The 22,681-nt window shown below is 39.5% G+C and overlaps 2 protein-coding genes across 2 annotated transcripts; both read left to right on the top strand.

Moving 5' to 3' along the window:
* Positions 1 to 1,237: 1,237 nt before the first annotated feature.
* On the top strand, positions 1,238 to 14,199 carry hhatlb (hedgehog acyltransferase like, b). The gene is made up of 12 exons (XM_036553990.1): positions 1,238 to 1,394; positions 3,274 to 3,413; positions 6,764 to 6,831; positions 7,696 to 7,809; positions 9,328 to 9,522; positions 10,172 to 10,381; positions 10,640 to 10,811; positions 10,972 to 11,116; positions 11,827 to 11,862; positions 12,342 to 12,543; positions 12,985 to 13,126; positions 13,982 to 14,199. The coding sequence occupies exons 2-12, from the start codon at positions 3,308 to 3,310 to the stop codon at positions 14,197 to 14,199; spliced, it is 1,608 nt and encodes a 535-aa protein (XP_036409883.1). The 5' UTR covers positions 1,238 to 1,394; positions 3,274 to 3,307.
* A 1,977-nt stretch (positions 14,200 to 16,176) lies between these two features.
* Positions 16,177 to 21,301, top strand: klhl40b (kelch-like family member 40b). Its single transcript, XM_036521880.1, has 6 exons — positions 16,177 to 17,478; positions 17,949 to 18,109; positions 19,052 to 19,159; positions 19,791 to 19,976; positions 20,583 to 20,729; positions 20,974 to 21,301. Exons 1-6 carry the CDS (start codon positions 16,339 to 16,341, stop codon positions 21,083 to 21,085), a joined length of 1,854 nt encoding a protein of 617 aa, XP_036377773.1. The 5' UTR covers positions 16,177 to 16,338; the 3' UTR covers positions 21,086 to 21,301.
* Positions 21,302 to 22,681: the final 1,380 nt, after the last annotated feature.

Raw genomic sequence — 22,681 nt, 5'->3', positions numbered from 1 at the left:
AAATCATTCAGCAAAACCCAAAGGGACTGAGAATTATCACAGCTGCTGTGGTATTCCGTGTGGCTATCACACAGACTCTGTGTATGTGTGATCTTATCATGTCTACTTCAATAATCAGTGCAAAGCCAACTCAATGGCAATCGGCCCCTCATGTGACCTACCTGCCTAACAGTGGAGAATCGAGTGGTCAGCAGTGGTTTATCTCAGCATTCCATACACTCAGCAGTTGTATTTACCCTTATCCGGCGTGTTGCTGTCAATTCAGATGGCTTCTGCCATATCGCCCTGAACAGAGACTCAGACCTACAGAACATTCTTAAAGGCAAGATTCAGACACCTTCAACTGACATGCTTTTGATAAAAACACGAAATTGTAATTGTGAGACACTGCACAAGGTATGTGATGCTGTTTAATGCTGTGTATATAAATGCTCTTCAAACCAAGCAGACAGGTACCTGTTGACAGTCTAGAGAAATAAGTGCAACCTCAAATGCTGGCTAAGCTGCATGAATCTAAATAAATTCAATACCCTCTAAAACAGACAATGATACCCCTGGGTTTGTGTTGGAAGAAAGAGGGCTTTATCAGTTTTTCTAAGCAGTGGCTCAGTTTGAACAATGAACAAAGTTGCATGTCCTTTTACTGAGGCTAAACCCAGGCTGCTGAAAATGACTTTGGGACACCTGTTGAAGTTGTTTGATCAGACGAACAGAACAGGAAAAAATGATACCGTTTCGAGTTTTTTTTTTTTTTTTTTTTGTAGGCACTTTGTCTTCCAAAATTTGGCAAATATTGCAAACCCTTGCCACAATATTATTGGAAACTAACAGGTGTACCATAGTACAGTGTTTTATTAGTAATCTTTCAGGTGTCTTTCATAATCTTTTTTTTTTCTCATATGATAATGGCAGGAGTAAGTGTAAACGAGATTATATGTAAAGATCGTCACAATTATCCCATCCTCTAAGCAGGTATGAAGTCCCGAAGAACATAACAACTGGCATATCGACTGGGGCAATTGTACGTTTACATTCACATTTATTTATTTAGCAAACGCTTTATTATGTATGACGCGTTAAGTGTAATTGTCTAAAGTTAATAACAAGAACAGTGTCTCTCTTTCTGTTCTCGTTTGACGGACAGGCTCGGCACCACCCCTCTCTGTGGAGCATGTCAAATAATTTAAATATACTGGGCGCTCACACCAGCTTCACTGTTCTAACACATCGACTGGTGGCTTCCACCGCGTAAGGTGCCCCATCAGCAGTAGAACAACGAGACGGATGCATTAGTGAAAAGTCATTTTCTTTTTTTTTTCCTTTTAAAGCAGGAGGTTTGCCATCTCAGTCTGCTCGTCTGTCTTCTGACTTACAGCTGCTTAGCTGCATTCAAGGTCAGTAGCCCATAACAAGTGTCGTTAAGGACCAATTGTCCATAATTCACAATACATTTGCGCGTTCTAACTTTTAGTGGGAACGCGGTAGAAGCCGTTATTTTGTAACAGAGCAGAAGTGTTTGCTTAACAAAACAGTTCTAATTGTTCTGTTTCGCACCCAAGCTCACACCATCTCTGATGATCTGCAAAATGGAAAAAGGTTTTCTCGTGACATTTCCCTGTTCTACTCAGGGCTAATATTTACACATTATCTGTGCAAGTCTGATTATCAGCATAGTTGTAAATGAACACACGGGCGTTTCGTTTGTGTTTTTAAAGTAATTGTTGCTGCTAATTCCTTTCTGAAGAGAGCAACTGATGTGCCGCGGGAGCTCACAGCACCGAAGCAGCTGCAAACTTTAAAATAGGAAGGGGCAGCATGGTCCAGATGACTTCAGGGGACGTCGCAGCCAGATATTTAAGTGGAAAGTTGTTCTGTTGCTTTGTCCTTCCTAGTGACCACTATGTAAATATAATATAATATAATTAATATATAATACAGCGTTTCCCAAACCTCCCCTGTAGGACCATTAGTCCTGCATGTTTTAGATCTCTCCCTGCTCCAACACAGCTGATTCAAATGATCAACTCGTTATGAACTCCTGAAGCTGCTTAATAACAAACTGCTCATTTAAATCAGCTGTGTTGGAGCAGGGAGAGATCTAAAACAAGAGACAAGTGGTCCTCTCGGAGAGGTTTGGGAAACGCTGATATATAATATAATATACTCTTTATAGAGACTCGATATAATCTGTATGGTCGCACGTATGGTTTTGTCACTGTTGACGCTTTGTTTTAATGAATATTACGAACAGACGCATCTGTAAATTGCTTCATTTTGGCATGAAGTTATTTCAGCTGTCTAATATTTTAGGTTGCGTGCATGTAGATATCTGGATCGTGGTATTTATTTTCCGTCAACAGATAGTGGCTTGCATGACAGGTAGCATGTGTGGGTACAGTAGACAGTTGCCCAATCTAGAATATTCCAAATGTAAGGCATGTGGCATACTGTATGGGCCTCCGTTGCTGTGATATCAAATGTAGCCCAGAGGTTTTCTAAATTGTAATGCCACCTATAGCTATCACTGATTACACAATGCATAACATACTCGGACCTGATCACAACCAACACATTTTCAACAAACTACATGGGCAAACGTGAACACCATCTGCCTACAAATTACCTGCAGAACACTGTAAAAGTTTATTTGACAAAACATCAAACTCAAGTTAAAAGTTAAACCATGGTCTGCTTTTACAGTGTTCTAACACTGGTGTGAGTCCACTGATACCACACAATCTACACATTTGAGTTGATAACAGGGTTTTATGACTCTCAAAAAGGCGTTCACTATGAATTCAGTGGTTCACTTGTGAAAAGTCTCTGAAAGGAAACTAACCTGTCAGAAGATGATCCCATGCATGCAACTTAAGTGCAAAACAAGTAATGTATGAAAAGATACAATATTTGACTTGCAATGATATCAAGTACTAAATTGACTATGTGTTTTTTTTCCTTAGCTTGCACAGTTGAGCTACTTATATTACATTGTGTTTCTTATAATTTTGCTAAATTTGGTTAAGCCTATTGAAAGTGAGGGGTCTGGGATGCCTGGGATAATTTAAAATGTATTGACAAGAAGTTAAAATGTACTTTATTTCTAAAAGTAATTTCTTTTGTGTGGATTTAGGTAAAATTTAGCAAGAACATTTGAAGCCATTTCAATGATTTGTGATATGATACAATTTGTTTCACTGCAAACAATGAAACTTGGTGTGATTTCATCATGACAGTATGACCAGCACTACGTCCTGCTCTGTCTTAATTCCACAGGTACCTCCAGTGTTGCTTGTACTAGTGTCTCACTATGGGAGTCAAAGCTGCCCTTCCCAAATATGAGCTGTACATCTACACTGGTGTGCTGTACATGGCCATCTTGTGGGCTGCCAGCTGGATCTTTGAGGTCTCCAGTGGTAAGTTCTTAGATAAATTACATGCATATCAGTAAGAAACTTCAGTCTTTGTGAACCAGGTCTTGGCAGGTTGTTACAGTGTTTTTCATCTTGTAGCTGATACAGACCTGGTTGTAATGATATAAAAGTAAATGTGAAGAGAACCATAATTATTTACACTGTAGGCTGAGATAGCTCAAAACACTGACCTGTGGTCAGTGGATAAAATATGTTTTGTATAAGGTAAACAGTATTTTGACTGGGTGAAATGTACATGACTGGATGCCAACTATTATAGTAAACTAGCTAGATATAAATAATGACTAGCTAGGTAGATGTAATTATGCCTGTGTACCTGTGTACTTGTGCCTGTGCCAGCTTGATTTCCAGTTTTTGATAGCTTAGTTCAATATTTTGCCCGTGACAGATGTGCGTGTTGCAGTGAAGGTTAACCTTCTCCTCTCACTATTAGCTAGCCCAGTCGTCAGATTTAACCATTGCTTCAAGATGTAAGTTTATTTCTCTCGGTAGGACAGCTCAACCAGTGGATCTTTCCATGACTTAAATGTTATTACTAGCAGACTATACTGACTTAGCAGAAAGGCTCATGTACTCATCAAGCAAGCAGGAATGTGGGACACAGACACACACATGACAATCCTGGTAAATAATGGAAAAGAATACACCCAACTCTTCAACCACAGAGGAGTAATAACACAATAGCCTGAAACAACATAAGCACACCAGTTAAAAAGACAAGGGGTTAAAATATAACTGAGTGCATTCAGCACCCCAGGAAAAACAAACTCATAAATGCATGCGAAAATAAATGTTTCTTATTTTGCTGTTATATCAACTATTTATATTGCTACTCCCCCAAGGAATGTTTTGTCAGGATGAGATGGCTGTGAAATGTGTGAGGGAATGAATTGCTTTTGGCTGAAATGGAATAAAAGCATTGTGTATATTCTATGCATGCAGAGTATAATAGTGCCCAGTGGGCCTCAATGACAGGAGTCAGATCTCTAGTACAGTAGATTAAATTCAGACATAATCCTTTTTGCAACAAGCCACCACAACCGTGAACCTCTTCATTGAAAGTAAAGATACTTTTGGTTAAATAAAGATTAAATAAAGAGAAGATTGATTAACAAAAGGTATGATTGTCGAGATTGGTTAACAAAACCAATCACTGGGAGCTCTATGGACTCAAAAGTGAGATTTGGTTGGTGCAGTGTGGCATTTCCACTTCTCCAGCTGTAGCTGAACATTGGCTCGTGTTGCTAGAGTGCAGCAGGTGACAGCTATACCTGCACAACACCTGATATAATTGGGTAGCTAGTGTTGGGTAGTAGTGGTGATGAGACATCATTACAGTGGAGGATCCGTAATTAAACAGGCAAGAAGAATGTAAAATTCCAGGAGGAAAATTTTAGCTTTACTCTGCAGCCTTTGCATCAAGTACACAAGATTTTACAGTAGTAAAGTTTCAATAATGCCAGCTATCAGTAACATCTGTTTTCCTTTGCATTAAACCCTGAGAAAAAAGGCATTTATCACTGACATTATTCAATAGAATGATCATTGAATCATATTATTTATATCATACTAAATATTTAGATAACTTGGGTAGACTCCAGATCAAATGACCAGACTACTTTTTATTTTGAGATGTCTTATATGGTAGGCTAGTATTTATTTCAACAAAAATTTTAGTATTTTGCAAGCATATATGTCATGCATTCTGATATTCCACCTCTCTGACTTTTGTTTGACAGACCTTGATTTACGTTATGCCATGAACACTGGGCCCTCGATGTTTGAAATACCTACCTTTTCGACTCTTTGTTTCATGGGATTCATGTATGCATGGTTTGGTATCGTTTTACAGTTTATAGTCAGTTCATATGAATGAGTACTAAACATTTTCTGAACCTGGTATAGAGTTCGTTAGGAAATATCATAGACATCTTTTAAAATTGAAATCTTTTGACATATTTTTTGACAACTTATTCTTTCTTCATTTCTTTGCCCTGTAATGGAGGACTGAGTTCATAATGACCTATTGTTCTATGAATGGATTGAGAGTGCTCCGCATTGTGTTGGGGAAAGGGCAGGGGGACATTGGTTATGAGCCCTGGAGGTGAGAGGCATGTAGATATGTGGAGCATGCAGCAGAGATCAGGTTTCCTTATTAATAAACCAGGCCAAGAGGAGGGAGGAAAATAGCACTGTACGATGGTGATTAGGGTGTCATACACAACAGAACATCTGCTCTACAGTAGGTTCAAGGGCACCCAGTACCAATCCTCAGGGGAAGCAGTAAACATTAAGGGGCTGTAGAGGCTATACCTGCACCTGCAATGTGCATGGTACTGTATACTCAGTCAAACAGTTTCCCTGGGTTTAATCTTGAAATACTTTATGATTTCTTCCAAGCTGTTAAGCATCTAATTAATAACAGAGTAGCATGTCATGTCTGACATAATTAACAAATACAACCCAAAGCACTCTGCTTTTCACGGAATGAAAAGCTGTAATTGACCATATTTGCAGGGAAATGAGACATTTTTATTATATTTTTCCTCACAACAAACCTTTAAAAAATATAATTGGCCTACATTTGCAGAAAAGCAAAGTTGCTAATTGTAAGTGGCAAAGGTGGCACCACTGGGCAAACCAATGCCGGTGGGTAAGTGCGTTCATTCAGTAATTCCACATTATAGTCATCATAGCTGTAGGAAAATGTCTAAGCCTAACTGCCATGACCGTGTTAAAAAAAAGCGGAGCAACTGTTGGGTAAGTATCCAAGGCAATGAGCAGTTATGATATCAATTTTGAGATCATAGGAATTAATTAACCTGCAGTTAATTCACGATTGTGAAAATAATGTGAGATGAAAATGTATCGCTGGGTAAAAGTACTACTTTTGAATGCTAACTGTGACAGGAAATTTTTTTTCCTGGGCCTAAATGCAGTCAGTTTGAAAAGATAGAAAAGAGGGTCATTGCAATTATTATCCAGAAATAGAATGGAGAGAATACCGATTACAGGAGAGCAATAGTGTTTAAACCTTTTTATTAGATTACAAACAGAAGCATTTTTAGATTTACTATCAGAGCTTTTGCATCCACCATGGTGATAAAGGAAAAAAAATGTTTTTTACCCACTGGTTGCTGAAGCTGTATTTTTTAGTTTGTTTTACTTTTTTTTGGTGATTTGACGAGATGGAGTTTTGTCATTTCAGAATTGTCCTATATGAAAAGAGGAGGTAACCTTATAGTCATGACTACCTTATATACAGACAAGTGCAGTAATTTTCTCCTTATTTCTTCAATGGATGCAAATTGATCTAATCTTTTCCTTTTCAGGAAATGTGAACAGGAAGATATTCAAGACCAGCGTGAAGCCAGGGTGGTACTACTTTGGCAGGAAAATGGTGAGCAGGAAATTACAGAACCCTAGAAGGGGGCTTGGGTAAGAAAAATTGAATCCAGAGGGAGCAATTCAACATCTCAAGGGGATGACTTTGTATCACAATAGAACAAAATCTTGATGGAACAAAGAAATATCTCAAAGGAAGATGTATATCCAATGAGAATAAGTTTATATCTTAAGGGAACACCATGTTATTTTGAAATGACAGATGGACTTTGTAAGGTTAAGAATCCCATTCCCACTAGATATGAGAGAGCCTATTATTAAGTCAAATTGACACACTAATACATAATTAAAATTGTTTCTCTTCCGTACAGCATTTGATTTGATGGCTAATATATTTACAAAATGACAATATACTAAGAAAAATAATAAGATCATTGACATCATTTCCTCTGTATGGCAACACCTCCCCCTTTAGGCATTAATAGCTGCAGTTTTAGATGAACCAGAAGTAACATCTTATAGATTTTATGTTAAGTATGCTTATGAACGTGGTGTCTGATCATCTTAACAGATATTGTGATGGTGCTGGCCGATGTACCACACTTTAAAACACAGGATCCTGTAAACACACACATTTACATTAACCTTAAATAATAATTGTACAATATAAATGAAACATTACCACTTAAACTCTAAAAGGCAGTCAATTTCAGCGGTAGATACAATCTGATACCAGTAAAGATCCTTCCCGTCCTAACAAGCTAAGAGGATCTCTATCCTTCGTAAGTGTGATGTCAGTGGGAATCTGTATTGAATTCAAGTTGAAAAGGATCAGAGTCACTCTAAAACATGGGTCCTTAATGGCAATGATGTTTTATTCTGTGCGTTTTCTCTTGCTTTTGTGTTTTTCTTTTTGCAGGATGTGGCTGACTTTGAATGGGTGATGTGGTTCACAACATTCCGTAGTCACATCCTTTTCGCCTTGTCGGGCCATGTGATCTTCGCAAAAATCTGCTCCATGTTGGCTCCACAGGTGCGCTGAGTACTTGTCCCATGGTAGGATGAGTGGAGAATACCTGGGTAAATGTGTTTTGGCAGCAGGCCACAGTTTTTGATTGTAAGGGTGCACAGCTTCAGTCAACTGTTGCACATTCTGTCATGGCTATAAATAACATTGGAGAATAGCTCCGTGATGGGTCTGACCAGGTGTGGAGAGAGTGCTGATGTAAATAGACCTGTGGATTTTATCAGACTGTAGGCATTCAAGGCCTAACATATACATCAACAGGGAATATGAATATATCTTCTGTAAGCGGATGCAATGACAATGACTGGCAAGCACAGTTGAGTGAGAATTTGCATTTTTTCTCTCATTGTGATTGTAGTTTTCTTGCACGAAAACAAAGTTTAACATCTCCGTGTTGTTATTCAAAAATTAATTGAATGTTTAGACAAGAATTCCTACATGCCGTTGTATACCAAAATGACAGACTCCTCGTAAGTGCCAACTACAGTTGATATACTGTGTTTGAGTTTCAGGTGCTGTGCAGATGCTTATAGAGTACATTTTTGTTTTAGTTTGTTTCACAGAGGGTTCCTGGTTTCCATATTAGCATTAATAAAGGATGACACATAGATGAAACATTAGTACTGTATATGCCTTTTGCACTGATACTGGGTCCTATTTCCTTTGACAAACAACCAGTTAAACAAGTAATCAATATAATAACAGAATAGCTTGTCTCTATACCATTAACAGCTGTTGTAGTAAGATTGTACCAATTTTAATATTAATGAATGACTACTTTCTTAGTAATCAGAGGAACAATAGGCATCTCAAGTCATGGGAGTGATGTTTTCTTGTTTTTTTTTTATCTGTATGTATATTTTCAGAGGTTCATTTTCTTTTGATTAATTGGTCTTTATATTACGAAGATATTGCTCTTTCTGATTTTCCTTCAGAGATCATTAAAGCAGTAAATGAAGGAGTCTACAGTATTGTTAAGCTTTACAGGATGATAATGTTGCAACCACTTTTTCTTTACTTTGCTCTCAGTGAAGTTTGGTTTGGGCGGATACAAGGTAACTTTCTAATTACATCCACGGTTCCCAATCATGAACCATAACTCCTTTACTTCATTAGTTATCGCTTTCACTTGCACCCACAAAGAGCTGTCATTTCATTGCTGTTTTTATATTTTTAAGTCAATGTCTATTTAACATGAGTTATTATGGTAGTTCACGATCAGATAATTTATCCAATTCTGCTGAAAAATTAAGTCATACCTGAAATACTGTTCAACAGCAGTTTTATGTAGAATAATACAAAGGAGCAAACAGAATGTATTACTGAATCACAGTATTAATTTCAGATAACTGTAGCATAGCACTGGAGCATAGACCATCAGACATACTAATAAAAATAAAAGCACTTGAACTCATGAATAAAGGTAGAGATTAGGATCAAGGCTGGGGTAAACATTCATACCACAAACTTGAGACGGAATCTAAGCATATTTGGGACAATGAGAATCTGTTTTTTTTCCCACAGCACAGGTCCATAGTGTACATGGTGTATGGGATGTTGGCGGTCTTAACCAGCATGGGGTGGACCTACGTGACTCTCATTGTGTCCCACTGCATACTGCTCTACAGCATCTCATTGGTCAAGCTCAGGTGGCTGTGCTTTGTGGCTGGCCTGACCAGCCTGGCCACCTTTAAGATGGAGCCTTTCATCTCCTGGCAGGTGGGTCAGGAGTCACGTACTGACAGGGATTATGTCAGCTCTCTGAAGCACTGGGGTCATTGCTTTTTGGGAGATCAGATTGGGATTTTTACTTAGGTGGTGGGTCAAAATAAACAATCAAAAATAAGCAATGTGTAACATCTCACCATCATTCTAAACAGTCTCTGTACGTTCTTGAGGTGGGTGCTACTGTCCCTCTTTGACTGTAATGTAGTGTTTACTTTATGGTAAGAATGTTTAATATTAATCTAATAAAGAAATTAATAAAAAGGGCTCTCAGTATTTATGTATACCTTTTTCAGAAGGAAGAAAATGTTTGATATAACAAAAATTATCTAAATATTGGATATTTTCAACCCATTTTTATGTTATACTTTCATTGTAACAGCATTGTACAGAGTAAATTCAAATTGCTTAAAAATTCCAGGAAAAATTCATGGTGTACTAGAATAGTCTTTTTGATATTGGAAAATGGTGATTAGTCCAGTAATCAATTTACCCTGTTTGCTAGCTGACAATATTTTTTTCCTTAAGCTGTATATTGTTGTTTTTTTTATTTATCTACAGCCAGTTTTCAGAAAATGTCTCATTTACCTTTTTTTATCAGGGAACAAACAAAATCTTTTTTGCTGTTTTTTGTTTATTCTAGGAGGGTTTTGTGAAAGGAAGCTTTGAGCTTCAGCACATACTTTTTTATGGAGGCTGTGGGTTTACCATCATGCGCTGTATGAGTTTTGCTCTGGAGAACTGTGACAAGAATGAGGGCAATTACAGCTTTCTGGAACTGCTTAAGTACAACTTCTACCTCCCCTTCTTCTACTTTGGACCTGTTATGACTTTCGATAAATTCCACATTCAGGTGAGTCTTTAAATGAAATTCATTACAGTAAGACTATTTACAGTTTTTTGTTATAGTCATTTTTCTGATATACTTTATAGCCTACCCATGCAAATCATGTTACCTGAGTATTATTATTTCTGTGTGTTAAATGTAGTTGGTCATGTAGCTGGTCAAGTCTGGTTCAAGCTGCAGTACATCCACATCATCACTTAAAATTGGACACTGAGACCATATCAAATATCAGCATGACTAGAGTGGACCTTCTGCCCCCTGCAGGCCAATAATCCTGACTTAACTCGCAAGGAGCGGGAGATGTGGAACATCACCACCCAGGCCCTGGTGCACCTGGGGGCCATTATCCTGGTGGACATCCTCTTCCACTTCCTCTACATTCTCACCATACCCAATGACATCAAGCTGATGAAGCGCCTCTCTGACTGGGCACTTGGTCAGTGACTGATTTCCCCAAGTCACAAACTGCTTTATCATACTAAACATATACAAAGCCTATTAGCAGATGCACATTTCTATACTAACAGAAGAGTGTCTTCAGTTTCATACAACAGGTTCATGATATACTGGCTGATCTTTTTTTTTTTAACCTGTAGCTGGTTTGGCCTACTCTAACCTGGTGTATGACTGGGTTAAAGCAGCTGTGATGTTTGGGGTCATAAATACAATCTCCAGACTGGATCACCTGGACCCACCTAAGCCTCCTAAATGCATCACAATGCTGTATGTCTTTGCTGAAACGTGAGTACGCAGACATCTTGTTCATCTTTTTCCATTTTCTAAAGAATGTAAGCAAAAATGTCAGGACCGGTGCATTTGGCCTCTGACATATCGTGTGTCATTTCCATTTGAAATCTGGTCTAGTGTAGAGTAATGGAAATGTGTAGAACATGTTTGATCTTTTTTTCTACAATTACTTTTTATATAACAGCCTTCTCTGCAATCTCTGTCTGATCCTCTGGCTAATGGCACACATTGTCACACCTTTATTTTCATGAAAATACATAAATATCCAGGTACCATGTTTTTAGGCCCAGGCACACATGCACACACATGCAGTCAGCATAAATAGGGAAAGTCTACAGCTATACAGGCCTGTTGTGAAATGTGAAGGAAGTAAAAATCTATGGTCTGTGGCATGTCATGTCCAACAGCAACAAGCGCTGTATTTCAGTTTATAACAGTTTATGTCAACATCATCACTTCCCCTCAACCTTTTTCACAGGATATGCTTGTCTCAGATTGACCTTGTGTAACCTGTAAAGCATGTCTAAATGATGAATGTAAGGTTAAAAGAATTCCTGCTTTCAATTATTTTTCTTAGGATGTTTGATGGTTCATCTAATCTTTATGGCAATAAGGCTAGACATTGAGTATGACAACATGATTTTGTTGATACAAGGTCTAATGTTGTAGAGCTCTAATTGCGCTGTCTTCCTTTATCTTTACAGACACTTTGACAGAGGGATTAATGACTGGCTCTGCAAGTGAGTATTCAATTATTTTGAAATACATGTCCACAGTAGGGTATCTTTCAACCCATCTTTGCCTTGGCTCACATGCTGAAAATAAATGGAAATATTTAATTTAGTTCATTTGGGGGCAGCAATGTGGCATAATGGCAAGGGCTCGCAACCCAAAGGTTGCCAGTTTGATTTCCAGGTGGGGCCCTGTTGTTGTAGTTGTACCCTTACGCTAGGTACTTAACCCAAGTTTCCTCAGTAACTGTTAAGATGTATAAACTGATAACATGTAAAAATGGTGAGATATGCCTAGATAAGATGTAATGAAATGTAATCTCATCTCACCCTAAGGAATTTTCATTTGCATTTCCTTTTTTTAACATAATTGTGTTGCATGCTGACAGGTATGGTAGTGACCGTTTTATGCACACTGTCAGTCACTGTCAGTACTGACACTTATGATTCTCCATCAAAACAAAAGATGTCTGAACGCTCGTCTGCAGGTATGTTTATGACTATCTGGGAGGAAACCATGACAAAATCTGGAATGAGCTTGTGGCGACCGTTTGCACATTTGGTGTTACCGCCCTGTGGCTGGGACCTTGCGAGGTCGTGTTCATCTGGTCATTTTTCAACTGCTTTGGTCTGAACTTTGAGCTGTGGCTGAGCAAGTTCTTCTCCCTGGAGCCCTTTGCTTCGATGGAGGTGAGACTGTCAAAGAGAGCCCGAAGACCTGCCAAAGCACACTCATGCAGTGTAGTTCATGTCACTTTTATGTGACCTGTTGGATTTGTAAATCTCTGAGCAATCAGGTGTTCAGTGAGACTTACATAAACAAACCTTTACGAAGCCAAATGTCAGTAGTTTTGTTCTTAATTCATTATGGTTGTGCACAGATTTGGAGGTTACACCCTTTAAATCCCAGGGTATTTTAATGGTTGGCATCAGTACTGATATGAGGTGGGCTACAGGGAGACATAAATTAAGTGATTTATTTTGCCTGGTAGCATTGCTCGTAATATTTAGTGAAGGATTAGCATCAACTCAACTCTCTGACCTTACAGCTCTATGCCCAAGCTTTCTAATGGTAAATTTTACAACCCTGAATACAACAGCTGTACTGCAATACTGTCCTCCTCCCTGCAGATGGCAATGTCTGAGGCCATGTCTCGTAGGATAAGAGCAGCGTTCAATGCAGCTAACTTCTGGACAATCGTCCTCTACAACGTACTGGCTCTCAACAGCCTTGACTTTGCCAAACTGGTTGCCAGGAGACTTATCCTCAAAGGTGAGACAGCTGTGCCCTCTCTCAGTGCTTGACTGCGGTTCACATGAAAGAATCTTAGACTGAACTGAACTGACATATTACCTCACCGGGATACTTGAACATCCTTCAATAAATGTGACATTAGTTTTTCTGTCACTGTGTAAATTAATATATTGCCAACCTGCTGTGCCTTTTTTGATGAATGTGTGCATTAAAAAGTAGTTTTAAGGGGCAAATATGTGATTCAAATATTGCTGAAAGCATATTAACATTGTTTACTGCACATTACATTATTTAATTCATGTCTGTATTATCTCACTATTTACAAAGAGCTTCAATATACTGTGGTGTACTGATGTTTCCTATTTTCTCTTATCTGAATTGTATATGTGATTTTTAAGACTTTAAGACAAGGATTTTCTAGGGTATTCAGAGATTATTATTTCTGACAAAACTGTTAATCACATGATTTGATCAGGTTTATGATAAAAGAATGGAGGTGGTGTAGTCTAAATGGTGAAATGATTAGCGCTTCAAGAACGTGGGCACCTGCATTCATTAGCAGAATAACTGATCCAAATAAGTGATTAGGAGCTCAGATGGAACAAAACCAGAACAATCTCTGGCACTCCAGGACCAGAGTTACCTACCCTGATGTAAATATTATACACATTATCTAGACTAGAGGCTTACTCTATCAAGCAGTCATACCAAATATAATTCATTTCAACATGAACAGTTTTTTTCCAGAAAAAAATATTCTATTCTCCGAGGTACATAATAAGTTGTAGGCCATTGTATGAGCCACAGGTTTGGTTTTACACACAGGGTCATATAATGTTGAATGTCCACTTACAACATTAACTCCACCTACAGGCTTTCCTCTGTCAACCCTGTCTGTGCTGTTCGTCACCTACTGTGGAGTGCAGCTGGTGAAAGAGCGAGAGAGAAGGCAGGCCTTGCTGGATGACCCCGACCCCATCCCACCCCCTGCCCCTACCCCTCCCCCTGCAACTGTCTCTGCCCCTGTTACTGCCCCTGCTCCCACAGAGCCTGTGAAGAGCGAGGAGACAGGGAAGGAGAAAGCAGAGTAGCGGTCCACATCACAGCACTAGTTGTGGGAGAAAATGTATGGAGCTACCGTGAGTTATGAGTGGTTTGAACCAAAATTAGTGTTTGCTAACGACAGCAAAGTCTATTTCAATATACAGAACTTCAACCAGCTTTCAGTCCCATCACTAAGTTGTCTGTGAGCTTCTTAGACTGTTATAATTCCATCATCATAGCTTTTATACCATGTTCTTAAACACACATTTTAACTGTGAATTTCCTGAGCACTTGCTGTAAATAAATGTCACTGGTATTCTACATATAAACCACTAGTGGATAGCTCATTCACCTGCTTGCCAAATGTATTGTGTACATTTAACATGAAACATTAATATATTACAAGCTGAAACATTTCTTGTCTTTTGTATTTTCCTTTATCCTAAACAGTACATTTCTTAAAGAATGCAATGGCAATTTACTGATTTCCTCTGGAAGAATCCCTGTATCTCATAAGTTTTACTCAGCTTTTGACTTTGAGTAAATCAGAACATTGTTGTTCTGCTTTAACAAATGACAGATATAACAATACAAACTGCAATCACGAGAATAATCTTTCGTTGGACAGGCACCAAACAAATTTAAGTTAGTGGCCCACCGAATACTTTCCCTGTCATACACCTTTATACCCAATATATTTTTGATTGTTTCACTGTCTGGTGTTTGGGTTTGTATATAATCGGGCAGAGCTCAGCCTTGGCCTCGGTGTAAAGGTTTCATGGTGAGAGTGCAGATACAAAGAGTCATGTTTGGCTCAGACATCGCTGTTACTGGAGAGATTAACTGTTCTGTCATCATGCTTCCCTCTGTCAGGAAGAATGGACTGAAATACCGACTCTCTGACGCTGCGGCCTAGATTAGTTTCCGAAAGGTGATATAAATATGGATGAGTCAACTTTTTGATCCCCATCATCTTCATAACCTGTATATCACATGGTTTTTGGGATGTGTGTGTTGTTTAGACAACCAAACTGGCCTGTTCCCCACTTCTACTCTCAGAGGGTTCTACACCGCTGGAAAAACTTTTAATACTCTGGTCTGATATGGAGAACAGCTGATGACTGTAACACAAGACAGCTACATCTGAACAAGTCTGTTTATTTGCAGTATAAAACTATTCAAATGATGTTACTGCAAGAGTTCGTAAGACTCATAGTGATGGAAATCCCAGCTTAAAAATAGTGACTTAACTATTCAATTCAGACACAACATGCATACGAGAGTCAGAGAGAACTGTATTGTTGCATTTCTGTTATTTTTATGTCACCATTTTATTTATATGGGCAAGACTGTGTTCTTAAAAAGGTAAATCATATTACAGAGCAAACTATATTAACTTGATTTTTAGTTCAACCATTAAAAAGTTGTTAGAAAAAAGATCATTGCTTACTGATTCAATGTGCATATATTAACTAGGTTTGAAGTAACAACATTGCATATATAATGCACCCCCAACTATGATATCCAAGTTTCCTCATTGATTTTTTCATCTTTTACTTGTTTTTTTTTATGAACAATGTCTTTTCGTGTCCCAAGTCATTCACTTGGCTATTTACTGTACATAGATTTCCACTTTGTAATGTAATGTCATACCATAGGCTCTTTAGTCTATGGAGCAAGTGGACAAGATAGTAAAAAACTCCATTTGTGGACAGTAATTTTATAGAAGGGGTCAGGTTTTTAATGACTCAGCACTTGCTAAAGGGTCTCATGAGGGTGATGATCTCATAGGTAAGCATTGATCCAGGGCCCCTCCAGGGGGCGCAGTCGCTGTTGACAGTGATCTGAATATGTGAAGCCATGTGCCGATGAACTCCTCCTCCTGGGCCATGGGACTGTGTGTCAGCTGTTGCCTGGGACAAACTGCTAAGGATCATATTTCACATGCACCATATGGATTCCTCAGCTTTGTGAGGGCCTGGTCTATAAATATACCTCCTGTTGGAGTTTGAAGGGTTGAAACAGCTGAGGAAGTCAGCAGTGCTGAATTCAGGGGGATAATTCCAGCCTGACAGAGCCCGCTTCTTCTTTTTGGGCTTGGCATTGAATAAGTCAGTGCTGTGCTACAGAGAGGCGACTGGGAAACCTATCCATCTGGTGCAATCCAAACACAACATTACAAAAAGATGGCTGCGCCTATAGACCCGATGGAGGAACCCCGCATATACCAGCAGACCTTGCTGCAGGATGGGCTGTATGACCTCCTGGAGAATGACAAGTTTGTGGACTGTGTCCTCAAGATCAAGGATAAGGAGTTTCCCTGCCACCGGCTGGTGCTCGCTGCCTGCAGCTCCTTCTTCAGGGCCATGTTCCAGTCAGACCTGGAGGAGTTCAAGAAGCGGGAGATTGTGCTGGAGGAAGTGGAGCCAAACATCATGGAGATGATCCTTAAATACATCTACACCTCCAACATCAACGTGACAGAGCAGAATGTGCAAGACATCTTCACAGTGGCCAACCTGCTGCAGATCCCCTCCATCTTCACGGTCTGCGTCTCCTTCCTACAGAAGAGGCTGAGCCTCAGCAACTGCATGGCCATCTTTCGGCTCGGTCTCATGCTGGACTGTCCCCGGCTGGCCATCTCCGCACGGGACTTTGTCTGCAACCGTTTCCAGCTGATTGTGCGGGACAAGGAGTTCTTAGAGCTGGGGCCGAACGAGCTGGCGGCCGTCATCACATCCGACGCCCTGAACGTGGAAAACGAGGAGCTGGTGTTCGAGTCGGTACTGAAGTGGGTCAGTCATGACAAGGACAGCCGACTCAAGGACCTGCCGGGCCTGCTGGAATGCGTCCGCTTCCGCCTGGTGCCCATCAAGTACTTCACTGACAAGGTGGAGAAGCACGAGTGGCTGCGGTCAAACCCGGAGATTGTGGAGAAGCTACAGCTGGTCAAAGATGCATTTGACGGAAAGCTTCCTGAAGTAGAGAAAACCAAGAGTAAGAAGGCAGTTAGCAAAAAAACAGAGGAGGATGCCGAAGTGGGTGAGGAGGAAGAGGAGCAGGAGCAGGAAGGCTTGCTTCCAGGGATCCTAAATGACAACCTGCGATTTGGCATGTTCCTCAGAGACCTCATATTCATGATCAGTGACACAGGAGCAGTGGCCTATGACCCCACAGGGAATGATTGTTACGTGGCAGCTTTATCTACTCAGATTCCCAAGAACCATTGCAGCCTGGTCACCAAGGAGGACCAAATTTTTGTGGCAGGGGGACTTTTCTATGATGAGCACAGCAAAGAGGAGCCACTCAGCTCCTACTTTTTACAGGTATGGCATGAATGCATTGATTCTTTTAATTTATTCACTGATAACATTAAGTGGATACAGGATTCCAAATCACACAAAATGTATCTATTTATGAAAATGTTGTGATGTATTGACTTTTGTTACAATCTGAGTTGAAAAAACAAATTGCCCTCTTTTTAGCTGCAAATATATATATAAGCATATAAAACATATCAACACATTCTCATATCAACACGTTCATAACTTTGAACACAACTCACATTTTGAAAGTGATAATAAATGTACATGTCTGATCTGATTAACCTAGTATGATTTGATAGTATGACAAAATACCAGGGACTTGTAAAAGATTTCAGTGGGGTATTGTATACTGTTCCCTATTTATATTCTCTTGACAGGGTTTATATGTATGTATGTGTCCCTTAAGTTTGATATATTTAGATGTACATAATTACTCTAATGGAGTAATATTGGGTACTGTCTCACTGCAGTTTGACCCCATGGGCTCAGACTGGCTAGGAATGCCCCCTCTCCCATCCCCCCGGTGCCTGTTCGGGATGGGGGAGGCAGAGAATTCCATCTTTGTCATCGGGGGCAAGGAGCTGAAGGAGGGAGAGCGCACCCTAGACTCTGTCATGGTCTACGACAGACAGTGAGTTACTAAGGAGCCCCTGCACAGGGGCTGACATCTCACGGCTGTTCACAGCTCACTTCAGAAACACCCTGTATTAGATTACATTATGGTCCCTGTCATTTAGACCACCATTGGATTATATGTATTGCCTTACCAAAAAAGTGAATCATGGCTTTAATTAGCACATGCCATCATGGTACACCCAATGTAACTGTTCTAAAAAGCCTGACATGATGCACAAAAGCATATGAATAATCTTCTCAAAGCGTAAGTTACCCCCTTTATTTAGAAACTTCAAAATTGGGTCCTATTTGTTGTAGTAATCTGTAATTATCAAAGGCAGTGATATATATATAATATACACATGCACCAGTATTCAAAAATAATATTTATTATTGATCAATAAGCTGATATACTTTTTTCCACTTACATACAATCCTTGTGAAAGACTGTACATATGCCTTTCTTTGTCCAGTGAGTACAACTATCAAACTCCCATCTAAACATATTCATTATGTGAATTCAAGGGAAGTGATCAGCCCAGGTTTATAAATAGGGCTCGTGGGAAATCTTTGGAAAATGGAATACTTAGAATGACTGCACTATGACTGAAACTTTTGAGAAATGGCCCAAGTTTTCGACAACAATCATTTGTCGCCACATCCACCTTGAATGCAAAGTGAAACAAAATAAATACGTGAGGAAAATACTGAAATCCTGGTCCCAGAAAACTGTAACCCAGTAGACTCCACAGGTCCCCAAACCCAACAGAAATATCTTAATTGGCCTAAGACCATGCTTTGTTACACAGAGTGGTTAATTTTGTATGTAATCACCCAGAGCCTTGGCTGTAATAAGATATTGGCAATATGCAGAGGTGACACTACACTCTAAAATCTTATGACAAGATGAACATGTCTAAACCTACTATTCTGTGTGCACCTTTCTTTGTCCCTGTAGGTCTTTCAAATGGGGGGAATCGGATCCACTTCCCTTCACAGTTTACGGCCATGGAACCGTGTCTCATAACGGACTCGTCTATGTAATGGGAGGAAAGGGAGACAACAAGTATGTTTCAAAGATGACACTGCATAACTGTGTTTTTTCATTCCATCCACATTGTTTTCTAGCACAAACCGAAGACCCATGGTTTCTTTAAGGTCTGTCTTTTCCAGCTTTTGTGATGAATAAAAAAAGGCTGCAAATGAGTTACATAATGGATAATCCCTGGACAGTAGATACAGTAAATAATAGAGAAATCAGTGGCAGATGTATTGCATATAGGAAAACAGGAGGAAATGGATCTATCATTGAGAGGTGCAGTAATGTGGAACTGTCACTCACAGATGGAAGCACAGCATGGGCTCTGCCAGAAAATAGACCCTCTCTCCTTCAGTCTTTCAAATATACACAGCTAACAGTGACATCAAACAAACACGTTTGATCAAACAGACCTCCATCAACAGCTTTCCATACATGCATGTGGCCTTGCACAAAGTACGCTGGCCACACCATTGCATCACCATCCCACAGGGGATATGAACCTATGACATCTTTGGCCACTCTGTGCCAATACGCTTGTGCCTCAGTGAAGACGCTTGATGGAAACACCAAACGGTACATTATAAATGAATGAAATCCCTTTTATCCTCTCCTGTGTCTATACAATGGCATAAACTTGTGGGTCTCCTCTGTGTAGAAAGTGCTTGAAGAGGATGTGTGTCTACGACGCAAAGAAATTTGAGTGGAGGGAGCTGGCCCCAATGAAGACGGCCCGTTCTCTCTTCGGTGTCACAGTCCACAATGACAAAATCCTCGTGGCAGCTGGAGTCACAGACACGGGCCTCACCAGCACAGTGGAGGTCTACGACATTGCCAGCAACAAGTGAGCATCAGTGCAAATCTACAGCATGTGTTGTTCATAGGGTTTGGTTGAGGGATTTAGCCAAGGGTAGGTATGCACATCATTACATTACATTGTTGGCATTTAGCAGATGCTCTTATCCAGAGCAACATACATAGGTTACAATTTTTTACATGTTAACAATTTATACAGCTGGATATTTACTGAGGCAATGCTGGGTTAAGTACCTTGCCCAAGGGTACAACAGCAGTGCCCCAGCAGAGAAGCAAACTAGCAACCTTTCGGTTACGAGTCCCGCTCCTTCCTGCTATGCTGCACTGTCACCCAACATCTGGCCAATATATGCTACATCAAAACAATATTTAAAAAAAAATCCCCAAATGTTTTCTTGTTTGGTGCTTAAAGTTCTCATTCAATAGTATTGGTGAAAAATTTAACTTCATCATGAGTAAAATGTGTGGATTATATACGCACATGGCATTATACACAGATGCATACAGATCTTCAACTGATGAATTTCATTAATTCATTGGGAACCTGATTTGGACAAATGCACTCACTCAGGAGGTGATCATTGATACATTGGAGCCTGGAACCTCTGCTGAAAGAATCGTGGATCTGTTTCAGGTGGTCTGACTTTCTGGAATTCCCCCAGGAGCGCAGCTCCATCAGTCTGGTCTCCATAGCTGGCTGCCTCTATGCTGTGGGAGGGTTTGCCATGATGCCCACTGAAAATGAGGAGCTTATCCCTAAGGAGATGAATGACATCTGGAGGTAAGTCATATGACCATTGTTTTACTAATCTCCAGTGGTTGATGAGGGGGTTTTAATTTTGTCTTTGAGCACATCATGTTGAATTCCCATTATGTGTGACTTAAATTTAAAACTTAAATGACTTTTATTAAACATTGTAGTGCACTGTTTGGAATGGTATTGGCAGACTGCTATCCCATAAAAATGTACTTACTTATTCTACTACGGCTACTGCTAATAATACAGTACAACTTACCTTTCACAGATATGAAGAGAGTGAGAGGAAGTGGAATGGTATCCTGAGGGAGATCCGCTATGCATCAGGTGCCACTATCCTAGGTGTACGTCTCAATACCCTCTGTCTTACCAAGATGTAACTGCCACAGCGCACCTGGAGGTGGAGAAAACCACTTGAATTTAACCAGCAGCCCCAAGATGTCATTCAGAGCAGAGCATTTCACCTAGTTTGCCTGACTTTCTCAGAGAGTAAAAGTCCCATTCCATGTAATGTCATCTCCAGTAGAATGAATGCAGCAGATATTATGGAGCAGTAATGTGAAATTTAGCTGAAACAAATATCTAATTACCATACTACTGTATTTCAACTTAAAGTATTTCAGTTTGGATTAACTTGAGTAATATAACTGAACTCCACAGCTGTACTTGCAGCTCAGAATGAATGTATGAATGAGCAGAATGTGTTTACTAGTGAAAATGCATGTACATTGAAAATGGAATATTGTAGAGCTCTGCTGACCAGTGAGAAGAAAGAAGTTTTGCAGTTCTTCAATAATTTTAAACATCATTATCATAAAAGTCAGCTTTCAGAAATGTTTGGTTTCTCAGAAACATGACTATTGGTTTATTCCTTGGTTATTCTTTTTAGTTTGCTTTTGTGCATTGAATGCTCATTCTTGCTAAGCAGAGAGGTTAACAGCTGGATTGTATATAGATCATTTTTATAAGTGTCCTGTTGATGTGTTTGATGTCCTTGTGATTTGATGTCCAAAATGGATGACAGGTCATCTAGAGAGACAGACAGTGTCGTGGGGGGGACTTAAATGGAGGATTTGAGAAAACAGATAAGGGTGGAGGACAAATCTACATGGACTGATTGGGATGAAGGAGCAGAATAAGGAGAATAAACAGAATAAACAATTTTAATAAGGGAGGCTAACAATGAGGAAGGGACAAGTAAGGTAGGTATTATGCTTTAGCCATCAAACACGTTTTTCACCATGGAAAGCACTCACCATTCCCTCATCCCCTCACCTTTTCTGAGAGTTCAAGGAAGAAATTGTTTCCCTTCTCCTGTGTCCCCAACAATCACTAGACAGAAAGTACAGATTGTGGAATACCCTATGTGTCAGACAGATTGTGTTACCGGCAGAAACCTGAGGGCAAGAAAAAGAGCAAGGCCCCAGAAACACCACCCACTTCTTGTTCTAAGACTGTGAAACCAGTATAGAGAAAAATCATGAATGCAGGCCAGTATCATAGACAATTTGCTAATTGTGTATGTATTGTCATTTAAGTAGTAAATGATGCATTTCATGCATAAGAATGTTTTTTTTTTTCATTCACACATATGATTAAGAAAATGTTGTGATGTATTGACTTTTGTTACAATCTGAGTTGAAAAAACAAATTGCTCTCTTTTTAGCTGCAAATATATATATAAGCATATAAAACATATCAACACATTCTCATATCAACACGTTCATAACTTTGAACACAACTCACATTTTGAAAGTGATAATAAATGTACATGTCTGATCTGATTAACCTAGTATGATTTGATAGTATGACAATCCTATCCCTTATCCCTTATTTTACTTTATTGCACTGACGCCCTCAGTGCCGCTATCAGGACTCAGTCTCTACAACAAAATTCTAGCAAAACAGTTTCTGTGTGACCAAGCAGGCTCTGTGAAATAATCAAACAATGCAATTCCTGTAATGTTTCAAAAGAG

Source organism: Megalops cyprinoides, chromosome 2 (assembly GCF_013368585.1).
Source record: "Megalops cyprinoides isolate fMegCyp1 chromosome 2, fMegCyp1.pri, whole genome shotgun sequence".
NCBI lineage: Eukaryota > Metazoa > Chordata > Actinopteri > Elopiformes > Megalopidae > Megalops > Megalops cyprinoides.
The sequence above is the reverse complement of the archived record's forward strand: the minus strand, read 5'-3'. Positions and strand labels throughout refer to the sequence as shown.

Excerpts from the sequence above, each read along its gene's own strand:
- klhl40b (XM_036521880.1), top strand. The coding sequence starts at position 16,339 with ATGGCTGCGCCTATAGACCCGATGGAGGAACCCCGCATATACCAGCAG. Across the intron at positions 19,160-19,790 it reads GGAGGAAAGGGAGACAACAA|AAAGTGCTTGAAGAGGATGT; the intron begins GTATGTTTCAAA and ends TCCTCTGTGTAG. Across the intron at positions 19,977-20,582 it reads TACGACATTGCCAGCAACAA|GTGGTCTGACTTTCTGGAAT; the intron begins GTGAGCATCAGT and ends GATCTGTTTCAG.
- hhatlb (XM_036553990.1), top strand. The coding sequence starts at position 3,308 with ATGGGAGTCAAAGCTGCCCTTCCCAAATATGAGCTGTACATCTACACT. Across the intron at positions 7,810-9,327 it reads GCTCCATGTTGGCTCCACAG|CACAGGTCCATAGTGTACAT; the intron begins GTGCGCTGAGTA and ends TTTTTCCCACAG. Across the intron at positions 11,863-12,341 it reads ATTAATGACTGGCTCTGCAA|GTATGTTTATGACTATCTGG; the intron begins GTGAGTATTCAA and ends GCTCGTCTGCAG.